The sequence below is a fragment of the Pinus tabuliformis genome, chromosome 7 (assembly GCF_031772625.1).
Source record: "Pinus tabuliformis cultivar Carrire ecotype Pingquan chromosome 7, CPIR1, whole genome shotgun sequence".
Taxonomy (NCBI): domain Eukaryota; kingdom Viridiplantae; phylum Streptophyta; class Pinopsida; order Pinales; family Pinaceae; genus Pinus; species Pinus tabuliformis.
The window spans coordinates 758,130,874-758,152,916 of record NC_142293.1 but is presented as its reverse complement, the minus strand read 5'-3'; the positions used below and the strand labels follow the sequence as shown (position 1 = coordinate 758,152,916).

The 22,043-nt window shown below is 41.4% G+C and overlaps 1 protein-coding gene across 2 annotated transcripts in view; it reads left to right on the top strand.

Annotated features, from left to right (window-relative positions):
* The window catches only part of LOC149249739 (inactive glucose-6-phosphate 1-dehydrogenase 4, chloroplastic-like), a 315,894-nt gene that overhangs the window by 263,576 nt on the left and 30,275 nt on the right, over window positions 1–22,043 (top strand). For both annotated transcript variants that reach the window (XM_089458775.1, XM_089458776.1), the window contains exon 4: window positions 20,904–20,998. In XM_089458775.1, coding sequence (XP_089314901.1) covers window positions 20,904–20,998 — 95 coding nt within the window. The remainder of the gene's footprint in view (window positions 1–20,903; window positions 20,999–22,043) is intronic.

Below are 22,043 nucleotides of genomic sequence, written 5' to 3'. Positions count from 1 at the left end.
TGCTATGGAAAATACCAAATAAATCACATTGTGATTTTCACAAATAAATAATGCAGAAGAAAAATAGTGTTGGAATCTGAGAAAATCTAGCACACACATAAAAATATGAGAGGTATTTTTGGACAAATGTCCATTGAAAAACTCAACTTGGGAAAACTGGTATAGTAGTTGAGGGTTTTATTATTACGCAACAGTGAATTTTGAGTACAATCTATGGATGCCCAACTGGCAATCCAATCAGCAAGTATCTGACAAAAATAATTAGAGAGAAAATTCTCTTAGCGCACAAGCAATCCCAACACTGTCTTCTTAAAAAAATATGATCGTCCAAACCCTAGTGTAGGCCCTGTTACCCACCACTTTGTGGGTGATATCCCCAAGAGAAATTTTTCTCCATGATGAACCTTAGCCAACAGCCAACAACCCCTTGCAGCCTCTTACTAGCTCGTTGTGCCATTTCTCTGCCACCTGAGCCAACCATGTGGTCCCTCACCCACCTGTATTGATCGTATGTTTGAAGGTGGGCCTCCCGAATCTAAAGGTATGTCTTGTCATTTGGTAATTGAGTATTGGGTTTACTTTCATAGATACTTCTGGGTATGGATTGATGGGGGGATTTAGCGAAAAGGGTAGGCTTAGTTCATGCTCTTGTCCCCTTGGTCTCTTTTGTATGTTACCCTTGGATCTTAGTCCTGTGGGATCTCCTTTATTGACCATTTGGTTCTAGGTTGGTATTACTTGGGAAACCCTGACTTTGGGTGTGTGGTCTCGCTTCTTTATCTGCATATATTACTCCCTTTCCACTCACTATACCCCATTCATCATTTCTCCCACCTGGGTCCACATTTCCATTCTGGGTCTACATAGGGCCAACCTCCCTATCCCCTTGCCCCCACCTTGGGTCAGGCTTGGAATGATGCCCCAAAGGTTGAAGCAGCTAAAAGAAAAATAAAAAAGCATAATTGGCCACATTTAACAGGAAATTGTACCACAAAATGCAAAAGATGGCCGGGACAAAATAATTAGCACATGGGCAAAAGCCAATACATGAGCTCTACCCCAATCCATGGTCATCACCCTGGTTCCATAGGCCCTAGATGAGCCTCCTTTATCATTCAGGAACCCATGATTGTCCCAACCCCTGGAGGGCAATGAACCGCCCTACCTAAAAGGCAGTAATCATTGTTATATCTTACACATTATGTTCTTGTCCTTTGAGCCTCGAGCAGTTAATTAAAGAAAATTCATAAAAGGCAAAAGGCATATAAAGAAGGGTGGAAAAATCAAGGCCGGGGCACCTCATGTACCACGATTTCTCCCTCCTACACATTACATACCCAGGTGTGGGCTTCCCCTTATCTAGCTACCCCTATGCCCCAATATGTGGCCTAGGATTGCCCCTCTCATTCCCTACTCCATTCCACTTATTTATCACTTGCCACCCCCATTAGAGGGATGTACCTTGGACATACTATCCCCTTTAAGGGCTGAAACCACCTAATAAGGTACTTGGTTAACCCCCTTTGGAGCTTGGAGACACTAGCACATGCCAAAGCCCACTACGGAAGGGCATGCCATTATGAAGTGCCCACTTTGTTATCCATGGTTTGTAAACTCTTTTACATGATTATTTTAATGACTGGTTGTACTGGAAGCTTAGGGGACGCATTGGATCTTATGCAGGATTACAGGTGGTTTCCATTTGGGTTTGGTCTCCCTATACAGGATCCTAACCCCCAAAGGTCTACATTTTCACATATAGGGTGTGCATAGAGAGCCATTGGTCTCCACAACAGCAAACAACACTCCACAGATCTTCATCAATGCTCAGAGGCTACTAGCGATCCACTTTTGGGATGATGGCGATATGCTTGGTACATTATGCCCAATAGGCTCCCACAAGAGCCCCACACTCTTGGCAGGTGTCCCAGGACTTATAAGATGTCATGGCGACATTCATTCCACCACTTGGAACCTTGTAGAGGATCTATAGGCATCTCCGATTCATATGGAGACCCATGGGGTCATTTGTGTGCCCTTAGACCCACTAGGAGCAGCACAGGTCTACTACTTGGAGGACAAGGGGCCACCCCCTTGGCCATCATATTCCAAGGAATTTATTCCTTAGTATGGCACTTCAGGACATTATTAGGCCTTTGGAGGGCCCCACGACATGTACATATTATTATTTGGCCCTTTGTGAGGCTTGTTTTTCCACTTGTGAGCTAGTTTGGTGGGCTTGTCACCAATAGGGGTTTTATTTGCACATTATTTTATCATTAGGGGATAATGTAGGCCCATAGGCTAATTCTAACTCCTTAGGAGGCTATGTATTGATATTAGATACATTCATTTGGATCATCACTTGACTTGATCTCCCTAATCATAGAGAACTTCACATTTTTTCCTCGGAGAATATTTTTTGGAGATGGATGAATTTTGACATATCGATTTGGGCTATTTTTCTTGTCTTGGAGCTTTGTCTTGCAAACGAAATGCTAGTTGGATATATTCTATAACGTTGTAAGTAAATTTTGACGTTTTTATTCTTGTTGCTACATATTGCTAAAATTAGGGCTAGTTGCGCATAATTGAAATGTGGAATTAAGCATGTTTTACATAATTTAATGTATGGGCCAATGTTATATGAATGAAATGTCCTAGAGATTATTTGTCTCAATAAGATTGCATCATTTGCTTTGAAGTATAAATGCTTGAAGGTCACTTTTCTTTTCTTTCTCTCAACATTGCATGACGCTGACTTTCTGGGCCTCCTTGATCAAGAAACCAAGTTCTTACTCATCATCATGCTTGATTCCATATCCCCAAGTGAATTAGGCACTGATACCTCAAAAAAGTTGATCATTTAAACCCTCTTTTTCCCCTTTTCCCCTAGGTCTAGCCCCATTAGGCCACCTAGGGCATCATTTTCCCGGGAATTGACCCAAGGAAATATTTTGATCTCCTATAGGCTACTGCGCTGGTGGGTCCCCTCCCTCTCCTCCAAATTTGAGGCAATTCTAATGGTGGAATCTCCGGGAATCCCAAGCCCTAGCTCTAGGATCGAATTTTTCCTAGGCATCCCCAAGGCTAGACCTCAACAGGATCAATTCAACCTTTTGAAGTAAATATTCTTGTTTGGTCCTTTCCTTTCACCTTGTCCAGGATAGGAACATCATTGGTTGCTACATTCCATCCTCGAACCTAGACTGGGTCCACTTGGCCCCGTGTGGTCCCACTTCTTAATAAAGATTATTTGTTAAGGACCATTTGGGAATCCAAGTTTCCCAAGGATTATAGGGATTGAGAACCTCGTTTATAAGCCTTTTACTTCTCCCTCAACCCTCTAATCCACATCACTTACCCCTGGAGGACCAAGTCCCTTGCTTAAAGAGCAAGCAAGTTCCATTCTTCAATCCATCCTTGGGAAAGGGTTTCCAGGGTCACTTTCCACCTATCCATAACATACCCTTTACAAGTGATCCCTACACTGTCGGGACTCCTCCTATCGGTGAAAGTTCGTAAAGGGAAGGGAGACTTAGCTATGGTGACAGTGGGCTAAGTCTCCACCGTTGCCCTTAACCTAACAGTTGCCCTCTTAGGAACCCCTTTTAGGTCCCCTACTGGTTTGAGTGGTAATAGGCCCTTTGCGCAGTCCCTACATGTGGTGTTGATTTTTGGTAGCATTGGATGCGCTCTAGCCATGAAAATTAGTGGAGAGGCTAAGGCAAATAAGATCTCCAAGAAGTAGAAATCGTTTGGGGAAATTCCACCCGGATGGAGAGATATTAAAATAATTAATATTTTTAATGAGTGTATTAATATAATATGGGTGAGAAAGTTCTAAATAACAAAGATCAAGCCAAATCTAATCTTAGCCGTTGATTAGGGACTTAATCTCGGCCGTTGAATCGTCAACAGGAAAAGTATAAGAGGAGGCTTGAGGGTCAGTTGGAGATACACCAAATTGATTAGGAATTCGATTTTCTAGGGTAGGGTTTGCTGGGAAATCGAGTTAATGATCTCTTGCAGCGAGGGGTAGTTCGACAGAAGGCCGGGAATACATAGCAGAGAGGCAGAGATAGTGCTGGTGTAATATTCCTAACTAGCCATGGCTGATTGGAATATTCGATTTTGCTCAATTTTTGCCTTCTATAGTTATTTATAAATAAAAAAGTGAGGATGGGGGACATAACTCACTTTAAGAATAAAAAGTCACTTCCTAATAGCACAACGTTGTGACTTAAGGAGGAGCCAAGGGGGGCCAAAGGGGGACGCAGAAATGGGGCCCACGCAAACACATGGAGGGACTGCGCAGGAGGGAAGAACACATGGCAAGAGGGGAATCGTGCAAGAGGAGGTGAACCTAGGGATTGTGAGAGGCAAAGGCTATAAAATAGAGAGGATTCCCCTCATTTTGGATCATTCAGTTATGTGCATTTTGAGCTAGTCATTTCGACTTCTGAGCACGCTCGCTGTTTAGCTAGTCTGCAACACTGTTTAGTGCATTGAGTGTCTCCGTTCGGAGATCTCACCCTTAGCCCCGGGGGACTTCGAGTGCCTGCTCGGGCAAGGTATTTCCTTGGCATTTTAGCAGTAGTTTTATCAGCATTCCAGTAGCAGTTTTAGCAGCGTTTTGGAGGACTGCGCAGCACTGGGAGAGGGATGCAGTTCTTTTTGGTTGTAGTGCTGGATTGGGGTTTTGCAGGTGGATTTATGCTGGGAGATTGAGCAGGGGTCCAGCTCTTGTCTCATTGGAGGATTTTGGCAGGGTTTCAGGCAGTGTTTCAGGCAGAGTTTAGAGGGGTTTTCTTCAGTGGCAGCGCAGGGCATTGGGGAACTGCGTAGAACCCCAAGAGGGTGTTTTTCGGGGGTCGGCCATTCCAGGAAAGCTTTCTGGGTTTTTCTGGGTTTCTTGAGTAGAGCTTGAATCCAGAGTTTCAGCTTTTTCCGAGGAGGGTAGCAGCCCCAAATCATCATTTGTTTTCTAGTAGCAACAATAGCACAGTAGCAACATCCACGCAGAGAGGCCATTCTTGTCATTCTGAGAGTATTTCTTCACTTGCCTTGTGCAAGTCGAGGTGCCATCTGTCTAATCACCTCTTGTACTCACTTTATTGCTCAGTATAATAAAATGGCTTAGCATTTCTCGCTGCATTTCTTGTGTATCTGCTTATATTTCCGATTTACATTATTATACGCTGTTCCACTGTTATTTTATCACTTCTGGGTTATTATATCATTTGCACATATTTGGTTGGAGTTTTACTGGGGTTTGAGGGATATTCCGGGTTAGGAATATTACAACTGGAGAGACAGCGCAGAGGCAGAGTGGACTTACGTAGAGACAGCCAGAGCTAACGTAGAGGCTTGGAGGGCCAGCACTAAGGATGCTGGAGGCCGAGAAGATGACGCAGGCAGACGCAGAGGCTAGCAGAGCTGATGCTGGGCAGAAAGAGCTGTGCTGTGGTGATTTTGTGGGGCAGACTGAGAACTAAGAGGCAGACGCAGAGCGGGAGAGGGTGACGCAGTTCTGGAAGGAAGCTTGGAGTAGCTTTCACTATCCATCTAATGAACATTGAAGTCACTGTGGGGCTCATCATTTGGTTGTTGATTAGTTGGAATATTTGTCTCCAGAGCAAGGTACTTCTACCAAGGAAAATCTTTGAAGGGTGAGCCATTTTTGGCACCCTAGTTGTATTCAGAAAATTGCATAATAATAAAACCCTCATATTTGCTACACCGTTTTTCCCGCATTGGGTTTTTCCGAGGATGATTGTCCAAAAATAACGGTGTCCCTTGTGTTGTCTCAGTTATTTCAGTTGTTGATCTGTATATGTGTGAAGGTTGCATTTGTGTTTATTTCGGTATTTATATTGATAAATAACTTGTTAATTGAAAGAACAAGTAGGAGATAATAAACTAGATAATGCAGTAGGGATTTTTGATGTGTCAGACTTAGAAATTTCCACATGGTATCAGAGCGATTGCAGATCACAGGAGGACTGAAGACACCAGTAGAAATCTGAAATTTGCAGCAGTAGCAACTGTCCTGAAAGACAATGCTATTCCAGAGCAGAAGTAGTAAGAGAAGAAGTGACGCAGGGCCTAGGTCAGCAGTACGAGCCAAGAGAAGGGCCAACGCAGAGGCAGAGTGAGGTAGAAGAGGCTCACGAAGAGCCACATCATTCTGCTCAGCCGGGTAGGATTGACGTAGTTGGTTGGAGGAGCAGATTCAGCTTTTGCCGGGATTGCACAGAGCTTGAAAGGCTCAGTTTCTTCAGTTGTTGGGGCTTGGGGAGTTGTGGGAAGATTATGATTTGAGGAGCTGGTGGGATGCTGTTTCTGTCGATATAGAACAGTGTCTACGGAGACAGAACCAAGGTAGTGGGAATCACTACCTTGATAGATTTCTAGCCAAGGAATCCAGATCCGAGTTGCAGTTGCAAGGAGGATTGGAGAGGAGCAGTTCAATAGCTGGCCAGAGGATTTCCAGGAGGGAAATCAGGACTCAGAGGGAGATTTCCAGGAGGGGAGTCGAGACTCAGAGGGAGTCTAAAAGAGGAGCTGAAATGGTAGTGAACGGATTGAGGGATCAGGATAAGTTGGATGGGGCTTCCAACTTTGTCATCTGGAAGGCCAGGATCCTGGTAGTCCTGGATCGACATCGCATCAAGGACTTTGCCTTGAAAGTAGTGGTTATCCCAGTTGACCCAGCTGAGAATGAGAAGTATGAGGAGGCAATGGCGAGGGCGAAGTGCATGATCCTAGACGGGGTCAAAGATCATGTCATACCACATATTGCTGAGAAGAACACAACAAAGGAGATGTGGGACACCCTAACCACCTTATACTAGGGCTCTTTCGTGCAGTGAAAGATGCTACTAGAGAATCAACTGAGGTCATATCAGACACATAAGGGAGAGCAGATAGATCCATTCCTTCTCAGGTTGCAGGAGATTCGCGACCAACTTACTTCCGTGGGGTCTACACCTAATCTAGAGTTTATGGTCAGGACTGCCCTGAATGCAGTCTCGGAGGAGTGGGAGACATTTGTCCAAAGTATTTTGGGCAGGGCTACTTTTCCCGGTTGGGAGGAGATGTCAGCAGCTCTTCGACAGGAAGAGATTAGGAGGATGACCAAGGTGAGGAGCAGTGGTAAGGGAGTTCGAGTCAAGAAAGAGGAGGAGGTGGATGTGGCTCTAGCATCTGCGGGACAAGAAGGGAAAAGGAAGAAGGATATCTCTAAGGTCAAGTGCTTCAATTGTGGGGAGCTGGGTCATTATGCATCCCAGTGTCCCAGGAAGAAAGGCAAGGGAGAAGCTTTTGATTCAAGGGCAGCGCCAGCTAAGGCGGAGAAGGAGGTCGAGACTTATGACGATTGTGCCATGAGTGCTCATGCATCTCTAGAGAAGAGGCGGGGAGACATCGAGTTGTAGTCAGGAGGACTTCATCCTAGACTAGCTCAGATACCATGTTGAAATTCATTTGCAAGTTGAATTTCTAATCTTGATAATTACTTGTGAAGATATTATTGTTCTCTTTAGCCTTTTCTTGCAGTTGCCATTTGTTAGTATGGAAATTTCTGGAAGGTGTACCAAAAGTCTCCACTTTAGCTATTGGTGACAAATAGCCCTAACAACCATGGAAATAAAAAGAAAAGTTGCTAATGCGCTTCAGATCTGCAAAAACACTATTAGAAACCCTGCAAAAGATGATCTGCAAATACTAAAAAATACATAACAACTGATAAGACAATAAAACCCAATGGAAATAAAATGATTTTTATTATTATAAAAGATTACACTTGTTGGAGAAGAATGTAGACTTGGGTCTAAAGCATCCCCCTCTGTGAGATGGGTTCTTTTGTTCCCTACACTTCAATAGTTGATCTCTCTCTCGCCGGTTGCAATGAGCATAATGGATAGTGAATATGTGAACTCGATGTGGGAGCTCAAGAGTCATAAGACAATAGTGACAACGATGAAATGGTCATCCGTAGAGAGTGAGGAAAAACCTCTCTTATTTATAATAAAATGCTAGGATAGATCTAGAACTAGAGAAATAATAAAAATTTATTAGACTAAATCAAGGTCTAGCCGTTAGAAATATTTTATTATATTTAAGAGGAAAAGATTCTTGAAATGGTAAAAAAATCTTTATTTAGTGGACTAACTCAAAAAATAATGATTTATTGAGTTAATTAAGAAAAATGGTTAAAGTAATTAACAAATAAAAAATGATTTATTAATTACTTTAAGGAGATATAGTCAAAGTGAGTTAGAGATAATTATTAAATAATGATTTAATAATTATCTCATGGGAGAGAATTTAAATAATTAAGGAATAATAAATAAATAATGATTTATTTAATTATTCTTGGGTGATACAGTCAAAAGGGGTTAGAAATAATTAGTAAATAATGATTTAATAATTATTTCAAGGGAGAGAAGTTAAATGATTAAGGAATAATAAATAAATAATGATTTATTTAATTATTCCTATGGATGAGTGAAAATATTTTTAATTATTTTCACTAAATGGGTAAATATGAAAATAACATGAAATTAATTAAATGAATTTCTAGGTTATTTTCAAGTGGGTAAATAGAAATAATTTAGGAAAATTGGTTCTCTAAATTATTTCCTAAGGTGAAAGTGGGTTTTATGTGTAAAACCCATACTACATGGTGTATTTCGATCATCCTAGTGGAAAATGGCTAGGTGATCATTTTTTAGGTGATAACATTCATTAAGCAATTATACTTTAGTAATTTAACTATTCAAGTACAAGAAAATAGAGATCATAGTGCACAGGAGACAAGACATTTTTTACCCTAGGAAAACCCACAATGGGGAAAAAACCAATAGTCCTTTCCTTATAGAATCATTGTCAACAAGAGAGATAACCAAGTCATAACCAAATTGATTAGTAGACCAAATTACCCAAGTGCTAAGTGAACCTTCCATCAAGACAATAATCCATATGAGACCTGCCACAGGTTTGTTCATTAGATGCCACATGTCAATCCACAGAACAATCCATAAGATGCCAAATATCTATCCATAACAGGAGCTCAAATTTCATCCTTGATTCGTAAGATAATGAGCCTCAAATTTTAGCATATCCACAAATGAGTGCTTCAGATGAATATAGAGGAAAGCTTGCCCAGAACTCCATATGTTCACAGAGGAAATTCTGCGAGAACTTTGTATAAGAGCCTCAGATAACCTCGAATTTCTTCACCACAGAGGAGTTGTGAGTTAGTTGCCAAATTGTGGAGTAATGGTGCCAATATATAGTGTTTTTCTCATCCAAAAAGGTGCCTCTAAGGGTTGAGACAACTTGTCTTTTGGAGGGCTGACTTGGTCAACTTGGGAAAAAAGTACTCTTTTAAAATCCATTTTTCCTTCTTTTTAAATGTCCAAATGGGACAATAATAAAATAATATTATTTTGACTCAAATAAGTTCTTTTTGAGTCTATGCTTTACAAGCCATAATAAATACATTAATGATACATTAGACATTATGAAGTCTGACCATAGTTACAGTTTCAACGACGTTGGCCTTAAAGGGGCCGAATTAGGTCAAGAGAGAGAAGGAGAAAATTTATGGATAAAAAGTTGAATTGATCACCAACAAGGAAGGCCAGTGCCTAGTCCTAGGGTCAATGGAGTCTATGGGTTCTTAAAATTGATTTAATCTTGCAAAGGAGTAAGGATATTTTGATGCCCTAGCATCAAAACCCTAACTATCACCTTTGTGGGGGATCAAAGATCACTTGGGAGAGCTAACATGAGATCACCAAGGGGATTTCCATTCACATATCATACTATGAGTAATGCATGCAATAATATGACCTAGTTTCCAATAAATTGATCTTCAACAAAATTAGGGCACAAAATTATACTAGATCATCAATTCATTCCATACATTAGACATGAAATAAAAAATTTGCAATAAACAAGGTACTTACAAGACAATATGCATGAAACAATCCAATTATTGATCCAAAGTGACTTCTCCAAAGACAAGAATAAATGCTCAAGACAAATTTTTGCTCCATAGATCACATCTTTCCCATTAGAACAAGAGGTTGAAATATCCAAAGAAGCCAAATTATCCAAGTCCAAGTGATGATGAATGACAAGATGATCCTCTCCTCTATTTATATGAGGAGGAACAATGTCTAATTAGCCTAAAAGACCCTAAATCTCAAGTAAAATTACAATGATGAATTGGGTTACAAGCCAACCCACTAGCCAAAACATAAAACCAAGTGAAATGCCCACACACGAGCCAAAATGTTGATGTCATCCATTCTTATGGCTCTATGAGGCATGCGTTGAGGCTTCTTGGTGCCAAGAAAGTTGTAGAAACCTTCTAAAATCATGATGTGAAGGTTGGCCTTCACATTTCTGTCAAATCTCTCCGTGGGCCCCAAATTTCACCTTGGGGATCAAAATGTGGTCTCATGGGTCTCCAAATGGCCATAGTGTCAATCTTTACTCCAATGTTGAGGGTTTCCAAGGTGGTGCTATCCCTCCCATGTCTCAAGGGGTGAGGTCATCCTCCTTTGGGCCCTAGATCAATTGCCATCGCCCTCAAAGTGCTAAGACGACGGGGGGCCTACTGGATCTAGGTGCATCATCCCAAAAAGTCATCAATTGTAAGGCAAAGTGCCAAAACGCTATGGGTGCTGGAGGTGCCCAAGGGTGTGTATGATGCTCTGTTGTTGCTTGGAGTCCCATGGCTCTCAACGCTTCACCTGTGGGTGCCAATATGCTTCTCTAAACAGCTGGGTACCTGTGGGTGAGGTGGCCAGGTGATGGCTATGGTACCACCTAACAAACAGTGATCACAACATAAAGTCTAGTGCAAGCAACTAGTCATCAGGTACAATAATAAGTTTTGCATCTAAGTGAACCAAGCTTGAAAGTAAAGGTCTATTTGACACTTCAAACAAGTCTTCCCTTTCGAATTTGGGGCCCTAAGCTCGCAATGATGTTTCCTCCCTGGGTAGGAGTGGCTAAAGGACTACTCTGTTAAGTGTTTCCAACCCCAAGGGGAAGTAACATTTCCTTAGTCCACCCTTCAATGCGTAGGTGTCATGTGAACAATGATGGTAATGGAGGGGAGAAGATTTCATGGCCAAGTGCCATGGTTAAAGGGACCGACATGATCGAAATCCACATTTTGAGTGTATAGATGTGAAGAGGGAGCAATTGTGGATGCATGAGATACTAACTCGGCCTTTGTTTTTCCACCCCTCTTGTGCGCCTTTTCCTTTTTCTTGATTTTTCTTTGTATTACTGCTCGTAGCTCAAAGGGTTAGAGCTTGCTTTATGTGATGCATAGGAGTTGTATTACCCTTAATGATGAGGCAACTCATTTCCCATCGGGGATGGGACATGCAAGGGTTCCTTTCTTGATGTAAGAGAGCAACAAGTGCTCAGGAACCGGATGATGGCTATAATGAGTGAGTTAAAACTCATGCTAGGCTTTTGCCCACTTGCTAATGTGTATGTCCCGACCATTTTTTGCATTTTGATATTCTTTTTTATTTTTCTTTTTGTGGCCATTTTTTGTTCTTTTACTTTTCTTTTAGCTACATCAACCTCATAAGGCCAAGTTTTGGGCCCTACCTAGGTATGAGGATGTATGGGTGTCAAATCCTAGAGAACCAGTGGTTAGTTGAAGTAGATAAATGGAGGTGGAATAAGTGCTTGTAGTGTAAGATGGAAAGTGGTAAGTAGGGGATAGGGATAGATGGAACATGTTATCTCAATCAAGGTTTCCCTAGTAGTGTCCCTCCTATACCCATTGGGCCATTAGGGGAGGTCCCACTGGACTAGGATCAAAGACTAACTTCCCAATGGGGTGAGGGAACAATATCATGGTCAAAACCCCTCTTTCTCTTAGGTCACCCCATAATCCATGCCAAAAGCCCAAATACGAGCATGCATAAGCATATGATTGCAAAATGGATAAAGTACCTTTTGATCGAAGGCCCACCTTCATTCGTGTGCTCTTGTTGGATGGGTGAGAAGTCACATTGATGATGTAGGTGGAAGAGATGAATAGTGGCATGTCATCAGCTAGTGGTGGTTGTCAAGCGCTGTTGGCTGGCTGGCTGGCTAGATGCAAAGTGTGGGAGAAAAATTGTCTCTTCTGGGGTCACCCACTTTTGGTGGGTAACAGGGCACATAACAAATGCATGTCTGACATGTGTCCTACAAATTTGTGTTTGACACACTAGATTTGTGACACGTGACCCTTTTGGATGTGTCAGGTAACTTAGATTGTAACACATTGGTGTCTTTTCTCTTGGATTTCCTAGATGATTGGTGTTGTTAAGGGTTGAAATACTATTCAGTGTTGCTATTGTTTTATTTTTATTTCAAAACAACCCTAAGGATGAAAATTCATATGGTTAAAATAGGAGAAATCTCTAGTTAGGAGGTAAAATTTTTGAGCTCCAAATTGAGCTAAATTTCCATATGGTATCAAAACTTCCATATTGAGATTACTCTTAAGTGTAAGAGGTAGCTTGAATTTTAGTGGAAGATTACCTAGGAGTGGTGCTTGACCTTGTTTAAGATTGTTGGTTGTGATACCCTAGGTTGGTTAAGAGAAGGACTTTGGTCCTTGGGATGGTTGTTTCTTCTTCAAATTGTGGCTTTTCTAGGATGCATATGCCTTTGCTCTCTTACTTATTTTCCGAACATTATGTCTGGTGTTGGATTGTATGTGGAGAGTGATGGTAGTGATTGTTTGAGACGTATGACATATGATACGTCTTTATTCCATAAGATTCAAGAGCAAGAGGAAGGCATGAATGTGGAGCCTGGTGATGATGCCACTTATCCTGTAAGAGAAGTTGGTTCCATTTCTTTTCAAATGTATTAATGTGATTTTCTTGAGTTGGATAATGTTTTTTTGTTCTTGGGTTAAATAAGAATCTTCTTTAAATATCTTGTATCACAGATCTTCATTTTATGACCAAGTTTGATTCTCACGAGGTCATCTTTGGAAGACGAACCCATGTTGTGGAAAAGTGGTTCATGTTTGAGGTTTTTATAGGTTGTAGGAAGATCAAGTGAAGCACGGTTCTTTGGTGCATGGGAGTACCAAGTTGTCTAAGTTATGCAACTCGTGTCTTGACCATTTGCATCATGAGAGATTCCTATCTTGAAGAACCTAGTGTAGGGATTATTAGACTTCAAGATAGAGAAGGAAGGTGTCTACAAAAGATGTGCTCTTGGTAAGCACATCATCACTTCTTTTACTTTCAGTGAGGATAGATTAACACAAAATCTTGATATAATCCATTTAGATGTGTGTGGACCTACTTCCTTGATACATAGTTGGTATTATGCCCCTTTTATTGATTATTTCTCTTGTAGAATTTGGACCTATTTTTTTGAAGACTTCGGATGAAGTGTTCAACAAGTTCACAAAGTTCAGGGCCTTAGTTAAAATTCATACAAGAAGGAAGATTAAGGTGCTTCACTTAGATAATGGAGGAGATTATACCTCCATGAAGTTTGAATCCTTGTGTAGGGAAGCTAGGATCAAGAGGAAGTTGATAGTGCTTGATAAGATAAGATAAGATAATTTTATTAATGTCCAACAAATGACCACAAAAAGTAGGTCAATGGGACTAGATGATACATTTAGTAAGAGTACAATTTGGGAGTGCAAATGCCACTCCTAGAAAAGCTAAATCTAATACAAAAATATATATGCAAAATGTAGTAATGAAAAATATAAACAATTGGATATGTACATGAACATGAACATGTATAAAACCATATCAGTGGCTCGGTGAAGAGACCTTGGAGAGAGAGAGCTGAACATGAGGTCCATTATGTCAAGAATGCATGAGTCTAATAACCGACGACGAGGAAAGCACTAGGGTGTTGGCTCACTATCCGAGTCCCCTGGAGCTATTTGGGAATTTGGATGCATGATCCTAGGGGGGAGGAAGGAACAAAGGATATTTCTAACATTCGATACCTGAGAATTGTTGGAATTTCTAAGTCTAACTGTTAGAAACCCTTCATGTACCTTTCTGATTTATTTCTGCCTACTTGTTCTGATTAATTAACAAGTTATTTACCATGTAAATACTGAAAATAAATACAAGTACATGCTCAACACATTACAGATCATCAACTGAAGGAAACAAAACAAGCACACAAGTGACACCGTTGTTTTTGGACCAATGTCCCCGGAAAAATGCAATGCGGGAAAACTAGTGCAGCTATCTGAGGGTTTTAATTATTAAGCAGTTTCAGAATACAATCTAGGTGCCAAAATCGGCTCACCCAATAGAGAATAATCTCGGCAGTAGTACCTCTCCTTCGGAGATAGATATTCCGGCTGAAACCCCGGATAAACACTTTGACAGCTCCCAGCTCCAATCTGCCCCACGAAAACCCCAACGTCAGCCTCTAGGGATTGCGTCAGCCCTTTTTGGCTAGCGTCACCCTAGCTCCCCCTGCGTTAGCCTCTGGAGGCATTGTGTCAGCCCTTAGAGCCTCTGTGTCATCCACACTGGCACTCTGAGGCACTGCGCAACTCTTGGCTGCCTCTGCGTGAGCCCTGCTTGGCTCCACGTGAACTCTGACTGCCTCTGCATCCCTCTCTCCTGGCTTCTACGCTAATCCTCTTGGTACTATCTCTGCCTCTCTAATTTTATATTCACTGCTCCTCAGCTGCAACTCTGATCACTCTTTTGACTTCCGCAACAAAGCCTGCCCCAGAAAATCGAAATCTTGATCAACTCGGTGTGTTCTCCAAGTGACCCTCAAGCCTCCTTATATACTTTTCTCGTTGACAATTCAACGACCGAGATTAAGTCCCTAATCAACGGCTAAGATTAATTCTGGCTTGATCCATGACTTTTGGACCATTCTAACACAGTTTTATATTAATACACATTAATATTTTATTTTCCCTAAGTTTAGACTTAGGGACTCCATTAAAAATATTAATTATTTTAATATCTCCCAAACTGTTTAGAATCTGCCCAAACCATTTCTGGGTATTGGAGATCTCATGTGCTTTAGCCTCTCCACCAATTTTCGTGGCTAGAGCACATCTGATGCTACCCCAAATCAACACTCCCTCTTAGCGAGGACTGTGCTCTAGTAATACTCCTCATTAAGCATCAACCTGATCATCCGGCATCGGTCCTTGTGCTGATGCTAGGCCTGTTGCCCAACATCCTCTGCACTGCAATATCTGTACGACAACTCCCTCTGCATTCGTGTTGCTGCCCATGGCCCTGCCACTATCATTGCTACATCTGCACTGTAACCCCTCTCATCATGCTGCCCATAGCACTGCTATTGCTAACTGCTGCACTGCAACTCAGTTATTGAGAAGTAAGTAACTGATCTCCCAACTTTGACATCTCTGTCAGGCTAGAAAGACTCCCGATGCTGAAGCTCCCTCTGTCACTGACGAGTGCTCCCTCTCTGACCTCTGCGCTGCTGCAACAAGTCTGTGCATCTTGCACTACTGCCTCACGTTGTCCTGGGACTCTTGCACTATAGCTCCCCTGTCGCTCCATCCACATCCATCTCTACCGAAATCCACCAGTCTTGCTACTCCTCTTCGGGGCTCCCGTAGCAAGGTATAATCCAAGAGGTTGGGTACCTCGAGGATCTTGCCCCTCATTGCCTGTAGTCCGTCTGACTACAGCTTGATGTCTCCCCACTTCCGCTCAAGTGGCGTGTGAGCACTCATGGCACAGTCATCATCTGTCTCCAATTCCTTCTCGGCCCTTGCTTGCGCAGCCTTAGTCTCAAACGCCTCTCCCTTGCTCTTCTTCCTCAGACACTGGCTCACATAGTGACCCAGTTCCCCACAGTTGAAGCATTTGACCTTAGAGAGGTCCTTCTTCTTTCGTTTCTCCTGCTTTCCCTCAAATGCTAGGGCAACATCCTCCTCTTCCTCCTCCTTGATTCTGATCCCCTTGCTGCTGCTTCCCGCCTTGCTTAGCCTTCTGATCTCTTCTTGGCGAAGAGCCACTCACATTTCCTCCCAATCCGGAAGGGTGCCCTGCGCAGTATGCTCTAGACAAACACCTCCCAGTCTTATGAGACTGCGTTCAGGGTTGTTCTCACCTTCAATTCTTGATTCGCCTTGGCTCCTATGGAAGTCAGCGAATCCTAGATCTCCTTCAATCGACTGAGGAAGGGGTCGATTTGTTCTCCCTTCTGCATCTGGTATGACCATAGCTAATTTTCTAGTAGCATCTTCCTTTGCACGGAAGTATGTTGATACAACTTCTTTAGGGCCTACCACATCTCATTTACTGTATTCTTCTTGGCATTGTGTGGTACTACATGGTCCTTGAACCCATCAAGGATGATGCTCTTGGCCCTCGCCATTGCATCCTCGTACTTATCGCTATCAACCGGGTCAACTGGGACCGCTATTGTCCTCAAGGCGAATTGCTTGAGACGGTTCTTGTCTAGAACGGATAAGATTCTGGCCTTCCAGACTACGAAGTTTGAGGCTCCGTCCAGTCTATCCTGGTCTCTTACCCCGTTCACTGTGATCTCGGTGCTCCTTTACTTCCCTTCTAGAAGTTTTCGGTGTGGCTCCCTTTGAGCCTTGATTTCCCTCATGGAAACCCCTCTGCCAATGTTGAGATGCCCCCACTCCGATCCTTAGTGCAGCTGCACCACTGATCCAGATTTCTTGGCTAGAAATCCTTGGTAGCAACTCCCTCCTCCTTGGTCTTGCCCTGTTAGGTACTGTTCTGACTACAGTAACCCACCAACTTCACTTTGCAACTTACCCACAACCTCCTAAGGCCCAACAAACTAAAGGTTAGAGCTTCTAGGCTCTGCGCAATCCCGACACCAGCAAAATCCGCACCTCCTGGCCACGGGCGTCAATCCTTCTTGACTGAGAAAGATGACAGGGCACTGTGTAGGTCGAGTCTGCTCCCCTCTGCCACTGTGCTGATCCTCTTCCTGGCTCAAACTTGATGACATAGGCACTGCATCACCACTTCCTTGCTGCTTCTCTGCTAGGAACAAATTCTGTCACTCGGGACAACTATTTTCTGCTACTGCTGCTCTACTCGGCTGATGTCCTCAGTTCTTCTATGATCTGCAACCACCTTCTGATACCATGTTGGAATTTCTAAGTCTAACTGTTAGAAACCCTTCATGTACCTTTTTGATTTATTTCTGCCTACTTCTTTTGATTAATTAACAGGTTATTTACCATGTAAATACTGAAAATAAATACGAGTACATGCTCAACACATTACAGATCATCAACTGAAGGAAACAAAACAAGCACACAAGTGACACCATTGTTTTTGGACCAATGTCCCTGGAAAAACCCAATGCGGGAAAACTGGTGCAGCTATATGAGGGTTTTAATTATTAAGCAGTTTCAGAATACAATCTGGGTACCAAAACCGGCTCACCCAACAGAGAATAATCTCGGCAGTAGTACCTCTCCTTCGGAGACAAATATTCCGCCTGAAACCCTGGATAAACACTCTGACAGCTCCCAGCTCCAATTTGCCCCACGAAAACCCCAATGTCAGCCTCAAAGGATTGCATCAACCCTTTCTGGCCCAACGTCTACCCAACGTCACCCTGGCTCCCCCTACGTCAGCCTCTGGAGGCACTGCGTCAACCCTTAGAGCCTCTGCGTCACCCACACTGGCTCTCTGAGGCACTACGCAGCTCCTGGCTGCCTCTGCGTGAGCCCTGACTGGCTCTACGTGAACCTCTGGCTAGCTCTACGTCCCTCTCTCCCGGCTTCTGCACTGATCCTCCTGGTACTATCTCTGCCTCTCTACTTCTGTATTCACTGCCCCTCAGTTGCAACTCTGATCACTCTTTCGACTTCCTCAGCAAACCCTGCCCCAGAAAATCGAAATCTTGATCAACTCGGTGTGTTCTCCAAGTGACCCTCAAGCCTCCTTATATACTTTTCTTGTTGACAATTCAACGACCGAGATTAAGTCCCTAATCAACGACTAAGATTAATTTTGGCTTGATCCATGACTTTTGGACCATTCTAACACAGTTTTATATTAATACACATTAATATTTTATTTTCCCTAAGTTTAGACTTAGGGACTCCATTAAAAATATTAATTATTTTAATATCTCCCAAACTGTTTAGAATCTGCCGAAACCATTTCTGGGTATTGGAGATCTCATTTGCTTTAGCCTCTCCACCAATTTCCGTGGCTAGAGCACATCTGATGCTACCCCAAATCAACAAGAACCCATAACAAAATGGGGTTGTTGGGACAAAGAATGGGTCTATCATTAACACTACCAAGTCTTTTATTCATAGCATGGATATGCCCATGTGTTTTTGGACTAAGGCTTGTAGTACAACCATGTATATCTTGAATAGGTGTCCTCATAGGAGCTTGAAGGACATGGCACTAGAGAAGGCATTTACATGTGAAAATAGATGTATCTTAGATCTGTGTGTTTGGTTTTCCATTTTATATTCACGTGCTTGAGGAGAAGAGGACAAAGTTGGAACCCTTGAGCATCATGGGTAACTCTGTTGGATATGATGAGACTTCTAAGGATTATAGTGTTTAATCTCTAGTGTAGAAGAAGATAGCAGGAAGAATAATTTTGAAAATTCATGAGGATGTGAGGTCTTCTATTTCACAAGATTCTCCTTCAGTGATTGAGGAGAGTAAGAAGGAAAATGTACGAAACATTGATCCTAAGACTTGTGACAAGTCAGATTTAGGTGTAAATGAGGTGAGGCTAGGATTAGCTGTTCCCTCTTCTTCTAGTCCAACCCATCAGACACTGAGATGGCATGTAGAGCGACTTGACCTTCAATGAGGGTGAGTTTACCTCCCAGGAGGTATGTTAGTCATATTGCATTGGTTTCTTCCATCTGCAAGCCTTCCAATTGTGTTGAGGAGGTGAGGTGTGATACCTTGATGGAGGATGACGCAGAGATTGATTTCAAGTTGTAGTTGATGGGGGTATTGTAGAGTATAGGGACAAGGTTGATGGATTCTCTTAGATAGAGATGTTACTCTTACTTCAATATTCTCTTGGAATGAGAAAGATGACCTACCGTAGGTTGTTTTAGTTGGTGGAGGTTTTGAGGTGCATGAGAGGAATCTTTGTGTTCATAGGTTGTTGATAGGCTTGCATAGATTGTTACCTATACCATGAACTTGGTATTTTGGGATTCATGAGTTGACTTGTGCATATTTCTATCTTTTAGTCTTTGATAGATGTGATTCACTTGTTTTGATGTCATGTGGGGATGTGATTATCTCTACAAGATGTCTTGTATAGCTCATGATGTGGTGTTTGTTGATTTTGGCCTATGCCATTGACTTGTTGAGATGATGGAGTTAGGTAGGTTGCTTTTGTTCCTTCATATTCATAGGTGGTCAATACTCTTTGGAGCATCAAGATGTTGTGATAGCATGGTTGGTAGGCTCTTTATAGGGTAGAGTGGTTGATTTCAAAATTGTCGCAGATGTAATTTGCAGGGGGCATATTTGGTGGAATTACAAAGGGAGTTGATAGGTGTTGATCAAAACACTTTCCTTGTAAAGAGGGACCGTTAGCTTTCAGGGTTAGTACTCCATAATTATTTACACCATATTTGGGAGTGCTTAATGAGATATAGAGTACATGGTGTATCAACATTCCCTAGATCATTTGTGACAAACTTGCACATGGGAGATGATTCGTGATGGATTTGCACATTGGAGATGGCTTTCTCAGTGTTTTTCTTGAACTCATTTAGGTGCTCACATGTTATTATTCCCCAAGGCATTGGAGAATTTGAGACAACTTCAGTGACATTCTACATGATGGCCGCATGTAGATGGTTGCTAGGAGAACACCCTACTTAGGATAGGATCATTTTGCATCCTGAAGGAGGCCATTAGGCCCTAGACAACACATGGTAGCTTGGATGCTTGCATGGAGTCTTGGAATTGGCTTGGCAATGTTTGAGTCGCAACAATGTTCATGTAGAGGGGAGTGGGTCCCATGGGATGCATGGCATAGAAGGATTGTTGCAGTCCTTAGAGGGTTTTCGAATGAGCATTATACACACCTCGTGGAATACCCTTGCATTTGAAGCCTTGTAAACAACATCACCTTGGAGCTTGACATGTGTACCCTTGGAGTGTAGTTATTCACATGTCAGCCTGCATGTGCTATTGTAGGTTTCTTGTAAGGGCATCAAACCACATCTGTATTGTTGGCCTCCCTTACCCTTCATATATATGTTCATGAAGTTCATATATTTGATTTTCAGCCCTCTATGTTCTTCATGGTTTGTAATTTCCAGCTCTGTAAGTCTTGCTGATTTGACATAGGTTAAGGATGAATAAGTTAAGCGATATGACATTATAATTGAATAATATAAATGCAGATTTACTGTTGTTTTACAGCTTTCATAAGCTTTTTTCAGATCCATTATATACTTGATAAGATTGCTATATGTCGCTGAAACTCACCGTTGAAACTTATTGGATCACATTGGTATTGCCTAGATGATCAGGGTTGATAAGAGTTGAAACATTGTACATTGTTTCTGTTGTTTTATTTTTATTTCACAATGGTGCTATGGCTAAATTTGTAGGGTTAAGATCCAAGAAACCTCTAGTTAAGAAGTGAAATTGTTGAACTCTAAATTGAGCAAAATTTCAACATTCTCGACCCTTTGAGATAACATGGATGTATGCATTCTCTAGGAACGTCCTTACCACAATTTTTTGCTTGATTGATAATTTAAATGACATTATTTACACATGCATTGCAATGTATACGTCTAGATATAGATGTCTATTACTTATTACATGTGAGTTGTATGATTTTGATTTAACATCAAGATGTTTTGGTGGTTGTAGAATGTTGGGATATTTGGTTATTCAAGAAGTCATTTAACAGATGAAGACTTACGATCTATCATTGCAAGGAATTTAACATGTAGAATAGATGATCAGTAAGTTCATTTGTTTCTACTTTCAATTGATGTTAGTCTCGTTTATTGTTTACAGTTTGGTTATATGGGATTTTATTAAATATTTTTGTTTAATTCTTTTAGTGCCTTGTTTTAAGTTTTGAAATTGTATTTGCTAGTATAGTATATTATAATTTAGGTCACCTGGTTCAAGTTTGAATTTGAGTTCAATGATCTTGAAGTTCCATAAAAAATTTGAGAATAAAAATTTTGGTGATAAAATTCATCTTGAAATTCTAAAGACTATAAATTGCAAATAATCTCTCTATATATTTCTATATCTATATAATTCAATTAGGCAATTATATTTCTATGTAAAATGAAAATAGTAGGAAAAAAATTAAAATAGCATACTAACCTTAATGATTTAAATAAAATAGAATAATTTTATTAATATTTTAACAAATGGGAAAGTTCAAGAAATGGACTTCGGGTAATTGAGAAAATATCGATGAATGTAGAAACAAAGTCACAGTCCAATATAATTTGCTAGTTTTATTAAAGTGTTTTTTGGACTCCTAGTTTGTCCAATGATATTATATGGGTGTGAATTGTGGGCTAATAACATCCCTGTCTCAAAATGGAAACAAATTGAGAAAATCCAAAAATGCTTGATCATGAGCAAGTTCAAAATAAAAAGTTCGGTTCCTTGTGAGATAATTTTGAGTGAAACAAGAGAAGCTCCAATCAAAGCAATTGCTATGGTGCGTCTCATAAGGTAGCTAAAAAGAATTGAGCAAATGGGAGTAGGTAGATGGCGTAAAGTTATCATCAATGAAGGCATGAGTGAAAGAAAAAAATCATGGATGAGACAAAACATGGATGCAAAAATGGAATATTTACCTCAATGCCTGTCCCACGAATAGCAAGGAGTTAAAGAATTTTGTTACGGAGAAATTTCGTAAGCATATATGGGGAAAAGAGTTGGGTAGAAAGAAGAAGTACTATGTTCAAGAATTCAAACCCGCTTGTGATCTCCAACAAAAAGAGTACATTGGAGCTAGCATTCCATGGAGAGCAAGATTTT